The sequence below is a fragment of the Cydia fagiglandana genome, chromosome 17 (genome assembly GCF_963556715.1).
Source record: "Cydia fagiglandana chromosome 17, ilCydFagi1.1, whole genome shotgun sequence".
Taxonomy (NCBI): domain Eukaryota; kingdom Metazoa; phylum Arthropoda; class Insecta; order Lepidoptera; family Tortricidae; genus Cydia; species Cydia fagiglandana.
In genome coordinates, this window is record NC_085948.1 from 3,381,662 (window position 1) to 3,403,997 (window position 22,336).

Below are 22,336 nucleotides of genomic sequence, written 5' to 3' on the forward strand. Positions count from 1 at the left end.
CCAACAAAGTAAGTAGTATATCATTGGAACGGTTTTGCGCAGATACTAAAGTGTAGTACACTAGACCAGCGGTCGGCAACCTGCCCTGCGGCCCGCGGGCCGCATGCGGCTCGTGAAACTGTCACTTGCGGCCTGAGTGCCGCCTTGGCTACTTTGTATGTAATAGTGACAAACGACAAAATGTCTCATAAAGTCATAAATATTAACAAAGTACGGCCCGCGTCACCTCCGTTAACTACTATGTGGCCCTTGGCTGCTAAAAGGTTGCCGACCGCTGCATTAGACTATAAGTACCTATAAGCTAGAAGTACTAGTGCTCGACGCTGTACTAGTATTCGACATGGGCACTTTATGTCAAAGTGACAAGGATGAAATTTGAATACAGAAAAATCTTCGCTGTTAAAATTTAACCTATATTACTTTGACATAAAGTGCCCATGTCGAATACTAGTGCAGCGTCGAGCACTAGTACTTCTACCTTACCTATTACATGCCAAAATAACGGCGTTCCACAGGGAAACTTATTTCGCTATTAAATACCTATATATATCGATTTCATCTTTGACTTATTAAACTTCTCTGGGTTCTAAGGCACTAGCGATTTCTTTCGCCATTAAGGCATTTTGAATGTGACCATTTTATCGGGCTAAATTCGCTTAGAATCATCAATTAATTGTGTAATTTTGAATAAATATATTATTTAAAAATATTAAAAAAAATGCATGCTCTTACAAATTAGGTACCTAGTCTACCTACCTGCCTAATCTATTTAAAACTTCTAGCAGCCCACCATAAATCTAGTAAAATTGGCATTATAAGTACGTACCTACGTATAAGGACCGTGAGCACAGAATAAATAATAGTACTAGGTACAGAAGACTCACTCTCTAACAAAACGCGTCTGTTACGATCAACACAGATATGGCCGCTAGGTGGCGACAGCACACGCGCGGCTTTAAGGCTTTCCCCAAAATTGGTGTGGAACGGATGTACTTTTAGCTACCTGTAGCAAAGCGACGAAATCGCGGAGTGAGCCACGACTGCCGTGAGACGCCAGCGTCTCACGGCTCCTCCAGAGGTTAAAAATAAAAAGTTGGATTGGTACCAAATAAAACAATATTAAAGCAACAGCATTTTTATTAACAAAAAACATAAATCGTTTATACAAGTTACACAAAACGTTACAGAAACGTATAATCTCGGACATAAGTTAGCAAAGCCGTCGAACTTAATCTAATATTGCAACCATGGTATCACTTGCATTTTATAAAACTCTTAGAAATATAGTTTCATTAAATATTTTTTCTTAATTTAAAAGTTATTTTGGCTACCCAAGGTTCCACTTAACATTTAAAGCCGATAATTTCATATTGTTTTGGTCTACAAATATTTTTAATTTAAAGACTGATTAAAATAGTATTTTTTTAAACATGTATCTTCAATATCTCATTTATACATACATACATAGAAATTATATTTCCAGTAATATTAACTATTAAAAAATTAGTAAAAGTATAAAAGTGTATAATTAGAAAGTATAAGAATTTATTTACATCGCATTTATTAAATAGATAAACTATGATAACTTACAAATATTTTTCTATGGACGAAAATGTTTGTAATTACGAAAACTTTTGAAATACACAATCACATTAACGTATATATCTATGGACTGGCCTTACGGGCACTAAAAATGGTACTAGTTTAGCGGTGTGACTCACGAATTCCAGCCAATCGTGCAGTCTAACGCAACTAGTTGCGACCAATCGCGCGCGTGATGCGAACTCATCAACCAATCGCGCGCGTGATGCGAACTCATCAACCAATCGTGTTGTACCGATGTCACACCGCTGTACTGGCCCCTGTCATGCCTCATTATTATTGTCCGTAGGGCCAGTCCCTAGATATCTATGTCAATGCACAATCAGTATCGACAAAGGATATTTTAATAATCGAAACTCTTCATGGAAAGAATTTGGATTAAATTTTGAAATGGATATATTTGGACCGCTGCTTAACTTATTTAAGTACGAACTAACTAGCAGCTTAGGTATTCGTGTCGGCTATACAATGCTTTTATGGCATTTCACCTAAGCTATGCCTGGACAAAGTAAACCTAGCCAAGCTCTTCATCGACAAGCTAAACATTCAGAAGCTGTTCTCTTTTATATTGTATTTTTAGACAATTTCTATATTAAATCTTCATAATTATTTTATGATATACTTAACATCAATGCCCTGTTTATCAAAAGCTTGTAACTTGTAATACAAGCGAATGACATTTTTTGGCAGATTTTGTTAGAAAGGTGCCCTGATGTCTCAGATGTCTGCAGGGGCCCGTTTCTCAAAAGCTTGTAACGTGTAATACAAGCGGATGTCACATTTGACAGCTTTTGTTAGAAAGGGACTTCGGCTTGTATTACAAGTCAAACTTTTGACAAAGGCCCCAGGTGTAAAAAATCGACAATAAAGTGTGGCTAGGTTTGCCTTTATCAGAGCTCTATTACTATTCGATAGATATTTAGATAACCGTGCGATAAAAGTCACCGTTGTAGAACTACGTTACGCCTTAGGGCACCCCAATCTGTCTATCATCTTATAGGTATATACCGGATTTGTCCGGACATGTCAGGATTTTTGACCCTTTGTCCGGATTGCGGCCGGACTTGGCAAGTGTCCGGATTTTTAGGAATGACCTTGTAAAGAAAATGTTCACGTGATATACAGCGTAACGAATGCGATACAGGGTCGGGCGGAGGGAAAGCGAAAGGTAGATCCACGATACAGTACACCGCAGAGGCGTCGTTCAAGCTACGCCAGATCTCTGTTACAAGAAATGTCCGGATTTTTAGGGTGATGTCAGGATTCTTATCAGGACATTTAATTCTTCCATATGGCAACCCTATATATATCCCTATTCTTAATTTTTATTCAAGGGTCATTCGATCGTAATTCATTATGTAAAATTACCACTTGCACAAATTGCATGATGCCACTGACGAATATATCTTTATATGTCCCGAACAGGCCAATTCTTTTGACATTCTCGTAGATTTTGAGGCCCAACCGCTCATGAGACATCCTCAGGAGTTTGAACCACCCATCATTGTAGTTTTTGACATTTTAAAATATTTTATAATTGCTGTCACGAGCTTTAGTACAGATTCTAGTTTCATATCTCAAATGTCTTCAAACTACAGCCCTTGGGACCTTACTATCGCCCGTGGAAACGTCTGGAAGACCTAGCCGAGGGGGTCGATAATTTTTACAGACATCGCAGGCAAACGTGAGAACGTGATCCACCTGGGCAATATTCAATCTGATCCTACCCGACGCTACAATAATCATCTGTAAAAGATGATGTGGCTAATGATGATTATGCCAATAGGTGCCATCAAATACACATAAAAATATGGGGTGAACAAAGAATTATCGAGTTTATGAGTGGCTAGATTGGGGCGTCGTCCAGCTAGGGAACCTTACAAGCTAACTAAGCTATTCGAGCAGATTCAGCTTGCTGTTGGTCTTGCGCAGCTGCGCTCGCCACGGGATGATCTTTGCGTCTGCGTCTTCTTCTTCGTGTTTACCATTTGTGAGGCCTGGAAAAAAGGCGTTTTAATTTGCAGATTTATTAATAATAAGAGATAATAAGACGCGAAAGTGCATTGTTTAATACAAAAGATCTTCCAATAGCTGCAGGACTTTTATGTACCTACTCAAGCAGTTTTTACTCATCCCAGCTTATAAAGAGTCTGGCTATAAAGGCTCAGTTTGATTGGTCGGTAAGGCCCGCATGCGGGTATGAGAGATTTCCATAAAACATGCCATAAGCCCGCATTCAGAAACTGTTTTCATTGGTCGATTTATAGTGGTTTCATTACAATGCTCGGTAGAGAGTTTGGCCTCCGACGGCGCCCGCACGGGCTGCGAGGGGGTGTCGTAGCATAGGGTAATGTTGTCTAGGGACACGGCCCTCTGCGTGCGGATGGGGGTACGACACAGTTCACAGTACTCACCATTACAATGCTCGGTAGAGTTTGGCCTCCGACGGCGCCCGCACGGGCTGCGAGGGGGTGTCGTAGCATAGCGTAATGTTGTCGATGGACATGGCCCTCTGCGTGCCAATGGGGTATGACACAGTTCACAGTACTCACCATTACAATACTCGGTAGAGTTTGGCCTCCGACGGTGCCCGCACGGGCTGCGAGGGGGTGTCGTAGCATAGCGTAATGTTGTCGATGGACCTGGCCCTCTGCGTGCCAATGGGGTATGACACAGTTCACAGTACTCACCATTACAATGCTAGAGAGTTTGGCATCCGACGGCGCCCGCACGGGCTGCGAAGGGGTGTCGTAGCATAGCGTAATGTTGTCGATGGACCTGGCCCTCTGCGTGCCAATGGGGTATGACACAGTTCACAGTACTCACCATTACAATGCTCGGTAGAGAGTTTGGCCTCCGACGGCGCCCGCACGGGCTGCGAGGGGGTGTCGTAGCATAGCGTAATGTTGTCGATGGACACGGCCCTCTGCGTGCCGTTGGGGTACGCACGCCATTCGCCGTTCGTCCCGTTAGTTTCTTCCACTTTCGGGGTGTAGAGGGTTTGCCTGGAAATAGGATGGGTTTCATACTTGGCTTAGGTATATTATAGTATACACATACTTATATTTATGTAGCTACTTTCTTCTGGAATAATAGTTATGCAATTAAAGTCGTTTTCACGCGATGTCTGACAAGTGTTGAATGGTAATTGGAGGATTAAATACCTACTGCATGAGATAGCGCCGTATAAACCCAAACATTTTTTATATAATTTACTAATAGAGCAATTAAGGTTTATATTCCCTTACAAAGAAGCCCTTAGGATCCTGACTTGTCTATTTTTCTTTATTTATTTATTTCTTTCCTTAAAGATCACCATAATTATTGTGATAAGCCCCGTCTCTAAATCCCTCATAGCCTTCACAACTCTCCGTTTTACTAGAGTTAGACCAAGAAAAGTCTGCAGCGATTTTGATAGCCTACGCAGTGGTAGTGTTATTTTAAACGTCAAAGTTCTGTGAAATTATGACGTATAGATAACTCCTGCCCTGCGTGGGCTATCAAAATCGCTGCAGACTTTTCTTAGTGTAACTATCTGCCGCTTCATCATCATCATCATTTCAGCCATACGACGTGTTCAGCAGTGGTGCTGAACATAGGCCTCCCCCTTCTGCCGCTTACCTCAACCTATTCTCCGCTTCCTCCCTCCTAGCCAGCAGCTGCCGCTTCCACGCCGGCACCGCCGCCGCGCGCCTCCTCTCCGCTTCACCCGCCAGCTCCCTCTCCAAGTCTCTCCTCGCCTTCTCCGCCGCTCTCCGTGCCAGCATCTGCCGCTTCCATGCCGGAATCACGTTCCCTGCGGCGTCCCGTTCCGGTACCTGGGGGCAACCCTGCGTCGACCAGCCGAATTGATTGCTTCAGTTCTTAGGGTTGATTCAATTTGCCTTTGTACATAGCTAAGCGTTAAGCGATTTAGTATAGTTAGTAGGTTTGAATTTTGGTATTAGAGTATTATACAGTGATTGAATCAACCCTAGTATCTTAGAATTATAGGTTTGGATGAATTAAGTCAAATTAAAATGACAATAGGGTTTAATCAAATGTGAAAAGGTCGAGGTGATAGCGAACAAAGATATTTCTTGTTATTAAGTGGTCGTGATATATGTAGGTAAATTTCGTAGCTAGTATCTTATGGCCTCTCCAAACGTCAGCGATAATCGCATGCGATTTGCAATTGCGGCAATTCATCGATCGATTAAATTCGTTGCTTCTAAATACTTAACAGGCAATTACCTAAAATCGCATGCTATTTGTTGCAGCGGTTGTAGAAGCCTTAGGGCTAATTCGCATGCGATTTTATTTACATTGCGGACTGTTGGTTACGTCCAATTCAACAGAGTCAACAGATCGATCAAAAACCGCAATGTAATGAAACTCGCATGCGAGTTCTTGCATCGTCTAAATGAGCCCTCAATGTGACGGATCCACGACCAGGACCCCTATTCGACAAGCGACGTTTGACGTATCGTGTTGATCTCCCGTTGATGTGGGAAAAATCATAAGTTCTCGAATACGTACAATGTCAAAATTTGACATTAACAATCCACAGTTAGGGTGACAAGCAAACCAAACCGAACCACCCTTAATTTAGAGTTGAGTTTTGGTTGTACCAAATGATATTATCCACCGTTGATGGAATCAACAGTCAGTATGCGATAAAATCAACTGTTGATTTGACGTGGATGCGAAATCTGACAGTTGTAAATGTCGAATTTGGCCCCATAACAATAAAGAAATTTGCAAATCGCAAACGAATATTTCTCATAATAATAATATTCGATAAGGATCCCGTTACAGTCACGGTCAGCGGCCGCGCATCGCGTGTGATGCAACATTACGTGTCAGAATAACGGTGCTTTTTCAGCTCAGACGTACGTTAAGCTAACCTAAACTAGCTTTATTGGTTTTTTTATACCACAATGGAGTCTGCCAGGCTCAGTGGCGGATTTGCAGTCTTTGCCGCCCTAGGCCCCAGGCCCTGTAGCCGCCCCTTTCATAATATTGACTACATTTTGAGTTATTTTTTGTCACCATCAGCGAATTTTTTGCCACAATTTGCCGCCCCTAAATATCTTGCCGCCCTAGGCCCGGGCCTACTGTGCCTTAGGGCAAATCCGCCACTGGCCAGGCTTTAAGATACTTAGCATTAATAGAGGAAATCAAGGAATAGTAACATTTATCCTTCAATTTAAATAGGCGATTTTCAAAAACTACCACTGGTAACTGGTACTGGTACAGTAGACACGGAAATGTTTTTTCGCGATTTCGGGGTTGGTCCTGTAGTAAAAGTTGCTGAGTATAATAAAACCTCCCTAGCAACGGAAATGCAGTTCTGTTTTAGCCACCCTGTATAGGCAACATGTAAATTGCAATAGATAAAAATCAGCTTTTCCATAGAACACTTTAAAAGGAATAGAATTCAATAACTGACTTGATATTTCTGCAAAAAACGCATTCCTTTGAGCTAATGGGAAACACTTCGCGGAATAGGCTCAGCAATCGGATATACTGACTCCAAAAAAACGGAACATCTAGACATAATAAGGAAACGTATAAATCTGATAAGAACTGATGAAGCATTATGTAAAGATCTAATTAGCCCGCGTATCATTGGAAAGCCGTGATTACGGTAAAAGTGCGTGGTGGTGGAGAACGGTAGAAATCGCAGTCGAGTGGTTTTCGATGCTTCATATGCTCAAATATACTTGAGAGTGAGACATGTTTATTTTACGCATTTTAGCTTAAAAAGGAATGAATCATTAATTTTGGCGGAGACTTAACAAATAAAGTAAAGAGTGAGACCTATAGAAAGTTCATTGACTTTTTTGATTTGATATTTCGCTACGAACTGTAACCTAATTGTAGATTATGCCTATCGTGCCCGTCACGATAGGCACGTCATCGTGAACCTTATCGGACGGAATGCACGCAAGTTGATTTTGGGCTGTTGGGCGGTCAAAGGGTTAAAGACAAACGGTAAATTCGAATTTTTTTGCTTGGAGCTTTCATAATTCTATGCTATCGCCGATTAAGTTTTATTTTGTGCCATTAAACATTATTTTCAGAGGCCACTACACTAAGTTGAGTTGATAGGCTTAAAATTCAATACGAAATCTTAAAAAAAATCATTTTCAAGCTTCAAGGCTCATAATTGGTTGTCAACAGTTGTATAATAAATATGTCATTCCTAAAACTACTGTAGAAATGTCAAAAATAATACATTTTTGTTTCAATACTTTTTCCTAACTCAAATAAATCTAAGACTGTTGTAGTAGGCCAGGTCATTATGACAAGGGCCAAATTATAGCCCAAGGTAGCGAGTATTTTATAAGCCTTAAGTATACCTAACATAATATACGTATCGATGGGCGGATAGTTTGGAGGCAGAACTCCGGGAGCTCGGCGCCAGTGAAAGTTGTCATGAATCCGTGCAGGACCGGGTAAAATAGCGTGCTCTTGTGTTGGAGGCCATAACTCATTTTGGGTCATCGCGCCAAACTAGTAAGTAATATGAATAGCGTGCAACCGTGCAGACCATCAGCTCAAAAATTCTTGATATTCAAAATCGATTAATAAAATAAGCACGTCCGCACGAATAATCTACCTAAATCAGCCCACGATTATGTAAGAAACATCCTCAACATTAATCTAGATTAATACCGAGACACCGAAACTATAATTACGTTCACTTGATGATTACTTCCTGTTGTGATGTGTTGGGCTGTTGGGTGTAGTTACGTTAATCGTGATATATTAACAAAATAGCACGATTATAGCAGCATCATTGTTACGTTGAATACAGTGGCGGATTTGCCCTAAGGCCAAGTAGGTCAGGGCCTAAGGCGGCAAGTTTTTTGGGGCGGCAAATTGGTGCTGAGAAAGGGGCGGCTACAGGGCCTGGGGCCTAGGGCGGCAAAGACTGCAAATCCACCACTGATTGAATACCTAAGTTAATATGAATATCGTAGGTAAACTTCTCTAAGTTTTTACAAATTGAGTTAAATTAATTGAAAAATATTCTTGCCCAAAAATACCTCACTGTGTTTACATTTTGTTAAATACCTAAAAAAACATTCTAGGTATAGGTCGTGTAACTCATAATTTTAAATTAATAGAATCAATCCTGTACACACGAATGTAAATAAAAGTCGTGAATCTCGAGAGAACCTCTTAGAAAGCGTGAACGCTGCCACGTTCCTTTCAAATCTAGACCCAATTGATATGATGCATAAAAGAAAATTTCGCTTGCAGAATGCAACAATAAAGTTATTGTTGTAGTTTTGATTTCTGTGCATTAATTAGCTCCGTGATTTCGATTACGTAATTCTTATTCAAAGAAGATAATGGTTACTGCTATTGAATGAAGATGAAACACTTTGATAACAATAATCATTATTCAAGTTTTGAACAATATCATATTAGACATGGTATCCTAAATAGGTAAATTTACATCCACTCGAAAGGAATACGAAAATCAGTTACTTTGCAAAATGAGCGCTTTTGATTGATAGTAAAGTTAAAACATTATAACTATCTTCGGAATCCAATTGATCTTGTAATTTATTTATTTATTTATACGCGCTTTTTGGCCGAATTTATATAATGCAAAATTGAAATATTGCAAATTGTCTTACATCATGCACTTACAAAAGCCCTAGCATAAGTATAGGCCTTTCGTACTGCCCAAAACGTTTTCCCGCTTTTAATACCTATGTCTGGTCCGCTTGTTCTGACCTCAATAGCAGTGCATTGCCGATTATAAACATAAAAAACATTGTGTATAAGTTTTTGCAACGATCTGTCCAAGCATGAAATTGCTCAGGCCTTAGTAAATTGATTACCTTATTTTACGATACAAGTGCATACTTACACCTTGCTTAAATTATTTCATTACGATGCCAAAATATAGTGAAGCAGCTCAGTAATTATAAACGGTTTTCAATTATTTTTTACGGTTAAATGGTCAGTTGCGAGAATCTGCGGTTTTGTGTCCGCGATGAACATAATAGTCGATTCGACTGTCGTAACGGAAAATAATGTAAAAAAAATCATGTAATTTGGGTCTGCATCTTCGAGGTACATGTATAATACGAGTATAGGTACATATACTTAGTCTATGGATGTATTTTACTTAACAAAGGTAATTATTTTTACTAAAAAATGTGTAACAAGTATTCTAACGGGAAATAAAATGAAGATCGTTCTAAAAATAGACAAAGTCTAGCGAAGCTTCTCCGATTTTAGTATAGCGATAGCATTTTTCGGGACAATAGAGCCGCAATTAATATTTAGTTATACCTCGTTCTTTTAACTCAAAACTAGTGGTAAACTAACTTTTTCTCCCGAAATGCTAGGGTTCCTATGATATCTAATACTGCGGTACAATAATAATATGTATGTACACTGAATTACCTATAGTTAATAATACAATAATATGTAAACGACATTATAATTCAGTGCAGTTACTTAGATTTAATTTTGGAGAAAAAAGTTACCACTACTTTTGAGGTTATAATTTATTTTTATCTGAGAAAAAATAGACTACTAAATACAGGAACTAGCCCCAAAAATACCTACCTACACATGTGCGGGTTGACGAAAGTTTCCAAAAAAATTTAAAAAGTTCTCGGACATTTCAGTTCAGGGAAAGGACCCCGCAGCAAACATAGGGAAAAAGTGGTTTCAGTTAAATCTCACGAAATTTTAGTATGATGTTAATTTGGCTCTCCTGATAATTTTTTTGTATGGGCACAACTCTCAGATGTATACTTACAGAAATAATCAATATATTTGTTTTATACAAAATATGTGTTTGTTAACCATTATTTACCTTTCATTTGAGTAATTCCTCCTCTTGACAGCTGGTGGCTGCACCTTATAATGTCAGTAACTGTCAGAGCGTGTCATAACAATACATATATCGATTTTAGAAAACATGTCGCGTAAATAGAAAAATATATACTTGATTATTTCTGAAAGTATACTTCTGAGAGAATTGTGCCCCATACAAAAAATAATCAGGGGAACCAAATTAACATCATACTAAAATTTCGTGAGATTTAACTGAAACCACTTTTTCCCTATGTTTGCTGCGGGGTCCTTTAACAGGAAAAACATTCATTTTGGACATTGATTTCCATACAATAATATGAGACGTTTCCGAAATGTTTGTTTGTGTAGTGTGTAATTTCGCAATTTTGGAAACCGGCGACACATCAGTAGATTGCATTGCAATTTAAGTATTTACTATACCTATACTTTACTTTTCGGCTTAGGAGGGCAGTTATACCTTACTGCCCTCCTAAGTTATTGTCATTTTATATCCCAATAAGAACCTTAATATTTTACTTAAAAAAATATATAAATGTTAACAAATATGTCCGACGATCATTAATACGATTATATCTTATTCATTATTTTACATTATGTATGAAAATTGTGCAAGAAACATAAATAAACTAAACATTTCATGGAATATAATCCAGGTATCGATACACTTCACGCCTACTTAAAGTTAAATCAAAAAGATTAATGATAAATCTCGATTAATAACTTAAAGATCATTTCCTAAGACACTCCAATCAAAACCCGAGATCAACGTCCTCAATTAATTAACTTTGAGATAATTACCTAAGCATGCAACAATTTCCTCCTACAAAAGGAGACATATAAGTGACCAGAAATCGATCTTATCGCTTTGTGATAAGGTTCAAAACGAAACAATAAAAAATAAATTGCACGATGCATTTCGCGCATACTCTTTTACTTTGATAAGGACGTATATGGGTTTTAGTTTCTTATTGTCTTACGCCTATATGGATGTGGCAAAGGATTATCTATAATCAATAAGGACGTATGTGTCTTTGGGTTTCATAGTGAGTTATGCTCTTTTGAAACTGAGGAAAATGGGAAGGGGGGAAAATGGATCAGTGGGTTAGTGTACGGAAGCGGCGGAATGCTGACGGAGATGCATCGAGGAAAATTTGACGCGTTTTGTTGACAGCTGATGACATGACTGTCCATATTTAATGGTCACTTTAATACTTAGTGGTTTTTTTTTAAAGTAAACGGTCGACCATGCTGAGTTTTAGTTAGTGAATTTTTTTATTGACGCTATTGCTGTCTCTTTGTGTGATAAATAAAGTCGGAAGAATCCAAAACATGAGATAAATGTTTTATTAATTTAGCAATCGTGCATTGAAATATTGTTTAAAAGTAAAATTACTTTTTTAAACATGCCTGTAGTTTTACTTTTTTAAATTGTCTATGTAAATAAAAAAGTCATAGAAAGTAGTTACGACAGTTCCATTAGAAAATTTGCATCATTCATGAGTTATTTACTATTTGCAATTGAAAGCATGAAAAAAACAATAGGTACGTGTGTCGAGTATGTTTGTCAGTTTAAGTAAGTACAGTCTGCTTCAATAGTAGTGGATGAGACAATGCTCATAAAGTATCTGCCATCCCTTCGTGATAATTAAAATATCTCTATAGAGACAGAGAGAGAATAGAGATAATTATATCTCTACACTTCGCGTTTTAAAGTATATATACACCTGCCTATCTGTTACAGTTTAAATTGTTCTACATACAATGCATGTTTTTGTTAAGTTATTAGTAAACGGTATACCTATATGTATACATTTGACGTGAAGTCTTATAGAAATACGTTTTTCTAATATCTAATGCTAAAAAATGCTAATAAACTAAATAGGTAGTATTTACAAAATGTTATCCAAACTTGAATGTTAATCCCGTAGATCGTTTATTTAGTGATCAAAGTTTGCAAATAGAAAACAGAGAGTGCACACTCTCATGATTTCCTCCGTAACTTTCATTTAGAAAAGCTATATCACCTCGACCTTCAAAATAAATGATCCCATAAGTGTTCCGTGAACAAATATTTGCACGGAACACTAAAAAAAATGAAAAACTCACCTGATCGACGAAGTTCTCCGCCGTGAACCGCTTCGTGAACTCCGTGAACGTCTCCTTATCCTGAAGACTCTCCCTCCGCGCCCGCTCAACCTTCATCTTCTTGATCCCAGTGATATCCTTCGACATTTTCAGTTCCTCTATCAGGTCTATTTTCGCGCTTTTGTAGTTCTCCGCTGCGCTCGGTAAGCATTGTAGGCTGACTGAGCGGGCGGGCGGCGGAGCGGAGAGCGTTTTAGCAGCCGGTGCGCGTAAGCGGACAGCGCATAGCTCGGCGCTGCTGATGGCTGCTAGGGGCTGGGCGGCGGTCATAGGAGGCTGCGGGGGTGGCGGAGGGGGCGCGCTGTCGCTCAGCGCTGGCGGCGGCGGCGGGCGCGGCTCCGCCGCCGCGTCGTCCCGCTTACACGGCGCCGTGATTGTTCTCAAGTACTCCGAGGGCTTGATCAGCCTGTCAGGCGCGTTGTGGGGGAAGGCCGGCGGCACGAACGGAAGCACGGCTTGCTTGTTCACGAGATTGAGCCCGCGCGGCCGCTCCTCGTCTGCGGACGCCGAGCCGCGGCGAGCTGAAACATGGCGCCCGTTAGGAGGGGAGAGAAAGTCGCGCGCACGCACCCTGCGCCGACGCAACCATGCGTGCACGATCAATAATTTTGAAAACTCTTTAAACTATTTTTTAATAATTTAATTACATAACTAGCGTAAACAAAAACAACTAAAATGACTTAACTAATCAATTTGGACTGTTAAATCTTTGAACAAATTAATAACGATGAGATAGCATGTTCATTCATTGAATTCAATAAACAAGAGAATGACTGTCAACACCACAATGCGTATAAAAACTGCTGATATCACTTGACACGCATCGTGCTGTCAACGGATGCTTTATGTCCCTGTAATTAAAGCTATTTTTCTCTGCTCAGTGATTAATTAAGTTGGTCAGTGTTGAGTAAATGGTGGAATGCTTGCTTGTCAATCGGTGCGTAAGGTACCTAAGAGAATTCGATATTTTCTATAAAATTGTGTCTTCATTCGTTATTCATAGCTCGTCGCCTGTTTGTCATGCACATACGTTACAACACATAGGTATACCGGGTGTGGCCTGTAACACGAGCAAATAATTAAAACATAGATTGTACTCCTCAAACGGTAACACTTTTGTTCAACAATTTTTAAAAATTATGATGTATTTACGCTCCCTATTTTTCATACATTGAAGAGTTCGCCGGCGGCACCTGGACTAGACTCGCGCAAAATAGAAAATCGTGGTCATGCATGGAGGAGGCCTTTACCCAAAATTGGGTCCGTCATCGCCACGCCATATCATTGTGATTGAAGTTGCTTGTCACGCCTTAAACATAACAAAATTCGCGATACATTGCATCTTAGAACAAACTTTAAAGTGTATTAAAAATCAAACCACAAGTTATTTTTAAAAGTCGCTGAACGAATGTTCGTCAGTATGAGGAGTACAGCCTACAGTTAAATTTTTTGCTCATGCTACAGGCCACACCGTATAAGTATTCTTAGCTGTGTTAACTCTGGTGATACGGTTATATACGGTGGTATATAAGCAAGTTCGAACTGCCGTCACCTCTACAAAATGTATCCCAGTTTACAAAATCTTTACGGTACGGGGTTTTAGACATGGGTTGAAACCCCTTATTTCTAACTTAAAAATTTTTTCAATGTATGTTTGCCTATGTACATGTATATTAAATTCTTTTCTAGTTTTATTTTAAGTCAGGGCGCTAGTCTATACAGAATGTTTTATTACCTAAGTACATGCCAATAAATCCAAATGAATATATTTACCTAAGGAAGGTATTTAGGGGTTTTTTTTTAATATGGAGTCTGTGGCCATGAGTAAGCCCATTCATAATAATAAAAAAAAGGTGTATTAATCAAGAGTATCTTTGCTAATTATGGATTAACAAATACAATCTCATTCTCCCACCTAATGTTGAAATTGAGAAAATTCCTTTTTTCGTATACCTATATAGTTCGTTTTTTATAGCATTAGAAAAAAGGTAAACAATCTTGACGAGTCTTTTATTGAAAAACACCTTTGAAACATAAGTCTCGGCAAATATGTTTGTAACAATTACGAATCATTTATACGATTATTACCATTATTTTACTTGCATAAGTAATAGTTACTGAAATATCGATTTTTAAAAAGCGTTTTCCAATTAAAAAACCCGTCAATCGCGTAGTCTTTTTCCAATGCTTAAAAAAACGAACTATACGTTTATCATTATTACGATAATTTGTATTCACTACAGCGAAGCAGAACTTAATCTTCTTTAATTAGGTTTCAGTATTTATCAGACAATAGGTATTATTTGAAACGATTCGCTCCGGTGACTCTATTTATGCACCTTGTGTTTACGTAAAATCAAGAAATCTGCACGAATTCGCAATATCTATAGCGAAACTCTTACACAAGGTCAAGTCTAGATGTTTTTTTTTGTATTATCATAGTGAGTGATCTTAGAGTAGGTACAGTCAGCTTCAAAAGTGGCGTATCAGACTTACAGGCCTATTCGGATTTCGAGATAATCACAAGATCTTGAGACGATTTAGAGATCAACTAGATCTACATTAGAGATTTGACCTGAATATCTAAGTCATAACTTGTCGAAATCGTTCAAGAGGACCTCCAGAATCGCGGAAACGTCAAATTTGACATGTCTATCTTACAAATATCTTGAAATTATCCCTATCGTAACTTGTTGAAGTCTAGTAGAAATCTAATTCATTTTCCGAATCGAGCCGTGTGCGTCAAAAGTATCTACCAGTCTCCGATAGCTTAGTAAAAAGAAATAGCTCTAAATACAGAACAATTAAGTCTGTTTCAGATACTTTTGAAAGCGAATTATCGAGATATACCTACCTATCTCTATTTGGGAAAGTATTCGACAGAGGTCACACTTACGTATGAATTTACAAAAACTAATACAAGTTTTAAAATTTAAATAAATATAGGAATCTAGGAGTTATGGACCCGGGTATGTCCTTAAACTACGTCCAAGACCACCCGTGGACGGGCAGCAGCGTCCCTCAAATTCGGTGTACTCGACTGCGATCGCCAACCCGCCTGCCAAGCGTGGCGATTATGGCATTCACCCCCCATCATGCAGAATGGAGGTCCAAGGGGGAGGCCTATGTTCAGCAGTGGACGTCTTATGGCTGAGATAATGATGATGAGGAGTCTAGGTGAAAGAACCCCACAGCCAATCAGTCCGTATAGTCTAGGAAGCACTGTATAGTTAAACGGTTACCTGGTCGAACAACGAGCCGTAACTAAATTGTTGTTATATCTATCTGTCGGTGGAAATCAGATTAGATCTACATACGTATCTGCTTTCAGTTTTGCTCACTGAAAGTCGCTTTCGCGAAATCTGAGAGTATTATACGAATGTAGTTTTACGATTCGTGTTAGATGTGGTTTAATGTTTAAAATTAACATATTTAACAATTAAATTAAATTATGTTTTTTTTCTACCTCTTCGTCAGGTAAAATGTAAATCAACAACATTGGTATTTGACTTCCTTTTTAGGGTTCCATACCCAAAGGGTAAAAACCGGGACCGGGAATAACACTTACACTGCGTGGGCTATTAAAATCGCTGCAGACTTTACTTGGTCTAACTCTATTCGCCTTATTCATAATCCCGCTACAAACCTTAGGTAGGTAGCTATTAATCGTTTGGCTTCTGTCTCTCTCTCTGTCTGTCATTAAGATTTATGGATTTGTTAGAAATGGATAAAACATATTTAAACTAATTGAGGCTTGTAAAGTTTTATGAATAAGGGGGTAAATACCAAATAGATGCAAAGTTTCAAGCCAATTATCACACTTTGAAGACATTCTTCTGAACGGGGGCCTTATTCGACATGTGCAAATATGACATTTGAAAACCACATCAAATCCACAGTTGATTGTATCGCATTCTGTCGGAAACATGCGATCGAAATAAAATAAGTAAGAAAAAAACAACTTTGTTTTATTAATACTACACGGTTTATAATGACTTTGAACTCGGGATAGGTCGGTTAAGTCGGTTTGGTTTGGTTGTCACCTAACTGTGGATTGCTAATGTCAAATTTTGACAGGCGTGGATACTATCGCTAGACTTTTTTGTCCATGGGCTTGGGCACCCGGCCATAGCAGACTTGATAGGTTAATTCTATCGTATGTTATCTCATTCCTTTTAAGGATGACTTACGTTAGATCGGGCCGTGTCCGGGCCGGAGCTTCTGGAGCTTACTTTTTTTATAATTTGACAGGCAATCACGTGATGCTTTCCATAGAAAACAATGGACACGGCCCGGTCTATAGTTCGTTTTTTTAGCATTAGAAATAAGGTAAACAATCTTGATGTGTCTTTTAATTGAAAAACACATTTTAATAAGTTACGGCAAATTTGTAACAATTATGAATCTAATACGATCATTTATATTCTTCTGCTTTCATAAGTAATAGTTTTTGATTTTTAAAAAGCGTTTTTCAATTAAAAGACAAGTCAAGATCGCTTACCTTCTTGCAAATTCTTTCTAATGCTAAAAAAAACGAACTAAACGTCAGTCATTCTTTACTCTTTCAGCGGCTACATGTGAGATGGATTAGATCGCTCCAAACTTAAATAGTAGAATAGATTCGAGGATCGAGCTAGATTTCAGTGCAGACTTTAATCGAAACGCGCCAAATTTATTACTAAGGTCGCCTCCATAAACTCGCGAACTAAATTGACATGAGTTTGACAAATAAAATGATACCAGGAATAGCAAAGAAAAAATAGTCACGGGTATATGTCGATAAAATGATATCGATAAGTAAAATATTGCACATGTCATAATTATAAAGGGGTCACAAACGATTTCGATTAATATGAATGTGACGAGAAAAGTGGTTAATTCGATTGTAAGATTGTATCGTTACCAATCAAATCAGGAGGTGCGGATGAGAAACTGACAAATTTCAGTGTCATGTTAGTGTGCAACAACTTGCCGTTCTTTATTTCAAGAGCTCGGTTGTCGCCATAAATCTAAAATTGGTGATTTAATTTTATACATGTGGCCGGTAGATGAGATTGATCCATAATTATTTATACTTGGTCAAGCAGATCTTGTCAGTAGAAAAAGGCGGCAAATTTGAAAAAAGTAAAGTTTTATGAATAAGGGGGTAAATACCAAATAGATGCAAAGTTTCAAGCCAATTATCACACTTTGAAGACATTCTTCTGAACGGGGGCCTTATTCGACATGTGCAAATATGACATTTGAAAACCACATCAAATCCACAGTTGATTGTATCGCATTCTGTCGGAAACATGCGATCGAAATAAAATAAGTAAGAAAAAAACAACTTTGTTTTATTAATACTATACGGTTTATAATGACTTTGAACTCGGGATAGGTCGGTTAAGTCGGTTTGGTTTGGTTGTCACCTAACTGTGGATTGCTAATGTCAAATTTTGACAGGCGTGGATACTATCGCTAGACTTTTTTGTCCATGGGCTTGGGCACCCGGCCATAGCAGACTTGATAGGTTAATTCTATCGTATGTTATCTCATTCCTTTTAAGGATGACTTACGTTAGATCGGGCCGTGTCCGGGCCGGAGCTTCTGGAGCTTACTTTTTTTATAATTTGACAGGCAATCACGTGATGCTTTCCATAGAAAACAATGGACACGGCCCGGTCTATAGTTCGTTTTTTTAGCATTAGAAATAAGGTAAACAATCTTGATGTGTCTTTTAATTGAAAAACACATTTTAATAAGTTACGGCAAATTTGTAACAATTATGAATCTAATACGATCATTTATATTCTTCTGCTTTCATAAGTAATAGTTTTTGATTTTTAAAAAGCGTTTTTCAATTAAAAGACAAGTCAAGATCGCTTACCTTCTTGCAAGTTCTTTCTAATGCTAAAAAAAACGAACTAAACGTCAGTCATTCTTTACTCTTTCAGCGGCTACATGTGAGATGGATTAGATCGCTCCAAACTTGAATAGTAGAATAGATTCGAGGATCGAGCTAGATTTCAGTGCAGACTTTAATCGAAACGCGCCAAATTTATTACTAAGGTCGCCTCCATAAACTCGCGAACTAAATTGACATGAGTTTGACAAATAAAATGATACCAGGAATAGCAAAGAAAAAATAGTCACGGGTATATGTCGATAAAATGATATCGATAAGTAAAATATTGCACATGTCATAATTATAAAGGGGTCACAAACGATTTCGATTAATATGAATGTGACGAGAAAAGTGGTTAATTCGATTGTAAGATTGTATCGTTACCAATCAAATCAGGAGGTGCGGATGAGAAACTGACAAATTTCAGTGTCATGTTAGTGTGCAACAACTTGCCGTTCTTTATTTCAAGAGCTCGGTTGTCGCCATAAATCTAAAATTGGTGATTTAATTTTATACATGTGGCCGGTAGATGAGATTGATCCATAATTATTTATACTTGGTCAAGCAGATCTTGTCAGTAGAAAAAGGCGGCAAATTTGAAAAATGAAGGCGCGATGGGATATCGTCTCAAAGTAAATTTGAATTTCGCGCCTTTGTCTACTGACAAGATTTGCTTGACCATCTATGAATCTTGACCTAATTGTCAACTTAAACGTCCAGTTTAGGGACTGGTCTTCACAATCGAAGCCATAGGGATACCGAGGCGATTTAATTTTTGCGTCCACACCACTCGAATTAAATGAGAAATTAATCACTATTACGAAATATTTCCCCGTCTGGGCCGGCCTTTTTTGTATTTTTAGCCAAAATCACTTTTTCTATGTTATCACCTACAACTTAATTGTTACTCTAGCTGTAAGTTTTCCTAACAAATAAAACAAAATAAATATAGTAAAATATTTATTTAATTACAATATGCTTATTCAATATCCTTGTCTCTATTAGTTACTAAAAAATTGCACAATTTTGGAAATACCGACATTCTCTAATTCAAACTTTTTTGAAAATATCGATATGAACAACACTGGCCAAACTGTGGTATCATTTGTGCACATTAACCTGTCAATTTAGTTCGCGAGTTTCTGGAGGCAACTGTAGCAATGCTGCAATGGGTTATAAGTGTCTTGCAAATTTATTAGTTCCAATAGGTTTTACTTAGACGTAAACTGAATCCCATCAAAAACATTGCAAGTCTCGCAATGCAATTCTTCTACTACAAAAAAGTTTTGAGATGTGATGTGAAACCAAGTCGGTTATTTTATAGTCAGTGCCAGGGGGTGTTAAACCGTATCAATAAGATATCTTAAGTTTTTAATACCTACATAATATAATGACTTGACAATCGCACATAATGCGGTGCTGTTTGAAGCTTGTGGCTATGCTAGAAGTACCTTAGAATAATGATGATCGTAAGTGAGTGAGTGAGTGAGTAAGTGTGTCAGTGTCGAAACTAAGGAACTTTGACGTACAATAACTTCTTAAACTACAAATTCAAATTGAATGTTTTTGGGAATATATCTAAAGCATGTTTGCCCTATATATTTCACTGAAAATTCAGGGTTCTAGCTTTAGCCAGCACAAAATTACAGGACGGCGAAAATCGGCTGAATCGATTCGAGAAAAGGATGGTACTTACGGCCGTGCGTCTTTGTTTTGCTCGACTTGGCGGGGGCACTGCCGTGCCCCCAAATCTGTTAGCTTCATTTTTAGCACCCCAGAGATCTATAAAAAATCCTCCAGTCCATTTCATTTTGAATCTTTATTTTCACAAAATCAAAATTGCATTTGTGTTGGAAAGTTCTGACGTGACGGAATCTTTTAACTTTTCAAAGTTAGATAGCCTGACTACGTATAACGTTTAGAATATTGAATACCTACCTATAAAACTATTTTAAAAATTGCACGAATTGAAATAAATAGAATTGTCTTGAAAACAGTTGTAAAGAAGATGCAAAGCCCAAACGTCTTGTGGCAGATTGCAGATTCGGTCAAATTTGCGAGTGCAGAGAAAGACGAATGGATCGAATGTTGAATTGAATGAATGGAATTAATTACACATGCCCATAGAAGTAGCATCCTATAGAAATGGTATACGCGTGCCTCCGTGAGGGACAAAACATACGCAAAGCGACAATATTAAAAACACGTTTTAACATTCCTGACAACATACCAAGAACAATCTACGTAATTCGGTCGGGTTATCTGTTGCCCACCATAAACCATACTACATTTTTGGTGGGGAACAAACAAAAAGTGAGACTGTGACAAGGACAAGCAATAATACCGCTTTCTCTGCTACTCCTAATGAAATTTCCAAATGTGCATCTCGTTCGGTCGTTTGGCCACTCCCCCCGTGTTGTCTCTATGTTAATGTACCTCTATGCACATACCTATTAGAACCTAGAACCTACACTGATTTATGTAAGATTGTCCTGTGTATACCTATTTAGGTTTTTAATCATTTGCATTATCACTATTAATTTACAAACCCGATTAGTTTCCAAATCGTCACGAAATGGAAAGTGAACATTACTTAATTCTTCACCCAAAATCATTTCCATAAATTATTTAATTGTTTTGACTGTACTTACGTTACAATCAGGCCGAGACTAACAGCCCATTACACGTAGAAAGTGAACTAAGTTAATTACTTACTCGCTTAAATTGTATTTTCTCTTCATTACATTGCAAATACGTCGAAGTTACCTAGTCAAAATACATCAAAATGCAGTTTTTAGGGTTCCGTACCCAAAGGGTAAAACGGGAGTCAGTACTTGGATGGGTGACCGTTTTTTTTTGCCTTTTTTCGCATTATGGTACGGAACCCTTCGTGCGCGAGTCCGACTCGCTCTTGCCCGGTTTTTAATTTTGCTTGCTCATTATTGGAATCTTCAACGATTTCGACAATTTGCATAAACAATAATCACTACTCCCTTATTCGTAAACGCGCTACAAACCTTAATTAGCTAATACATAATAATCGTTTGTCCTTATCTGTCATTTTGACTTGTGTATTTGTAAGAAAAGGATAATACATTATTTAACTAACTCAGGCCCGTAAAGTTTTATGAATAAGGGGGTGACCGTTATGTTTTGATACACTCATTATATCAGGCGGACCATATACTATTTTTTATAAAATAAAGATTACTTTTACACACAAAGAAAAGTAAGTAATGATTATCACAAGTCGTGCTGAATTTCGTTACGTGAATTACATGTCCAGCCTCTTTTACATCAGATACCAATGTTGCTGATTTTAATCTCTTATATTTACAACATATAATTATTTTAACAACTGTTTTGTTTCCCGGCTTATAATAGCAGACATGTTGCACGGAAATATACTGAAATGTACCTGTAATGTGAGTTGAGTAGTAGGTATTAAATAGGGTGTCTTAGAAAGTTGATTTCATAAGTCTAGTGTAGCTCAATGTGTATATTAGAAAGTAGCGTGATAAGTAAGTATCTGTAAAGAAAAAAGTCGATAAATCGAATATCGTTAGTGTTGTGTATCGACAGAGTAACATCCCTAGTGCGCAAAACGTTCAAACTGATAAACAAGACCAAGTGCAGGTAGTTCGAAAAACTCGCGCGGCTAGAAGATGTTGATGTCAACTTGAGCCAGTCTTCTCCGAGACTACGGGGACAACGCCGTCCTCGAAACGTTGGAGGTAAATCTTTAAACTTAAATACGCGATTAAGTCCCGTTGTGCAATTTAATAATGTTTAATAATCGTGAAAGTTTAAATCTGTGTATTTCATGTAATGGTCAATACAATACAAACATTTACGGTGATTTTCTCTTTG

The 22,336-nt window shown here is 38.1% G+C and overlaps 1 protein-coding gene and 1 long non-coding RNA gene across 2 annotated transcripts in view; one reads left to right on the plus strand and one right to left on the minus strand.

The window, feature by feature from the left end:
* LOC134673004 (uncharacterized) overlaps positions 1–22,336 on the plus strand; it is a 503,466-nt gene that overhangs the window by 462,465 nt on the left and 18,665 nt on the right. The gene's annotated exons all lie outside the window — the stretch shown is intronic.
* Positions 1,120–22,336, minus strand: part of LOC134672990 (espin) — a 109,703-nt gene continuing 88,486 nt past the window's right edge. Inside the window, exons 12-15 of the mRNA XM_063530949.1 lie at positions 12,541–13,100; positions 5,224–5,420; positions 4,429–4,607; positions 1,120–3,599 (exon numbers count right to left, since the gene is read on the minus strand). Coding sequence (XP_063387019.1) covers positions 3,496–3,599; positions 4,429–4,607; positions 5,224–5,420; positions 12,541–13,100 — 1,040 coding nt within the window. The 3' untranslated portion in view covers positions 1,120–3,495. The remainder of the gene's footprint in view (positions 3,600–4,428; positions 4,608–5,223; positions 5,421–12,540; positions 13,101–22,336) is intronic.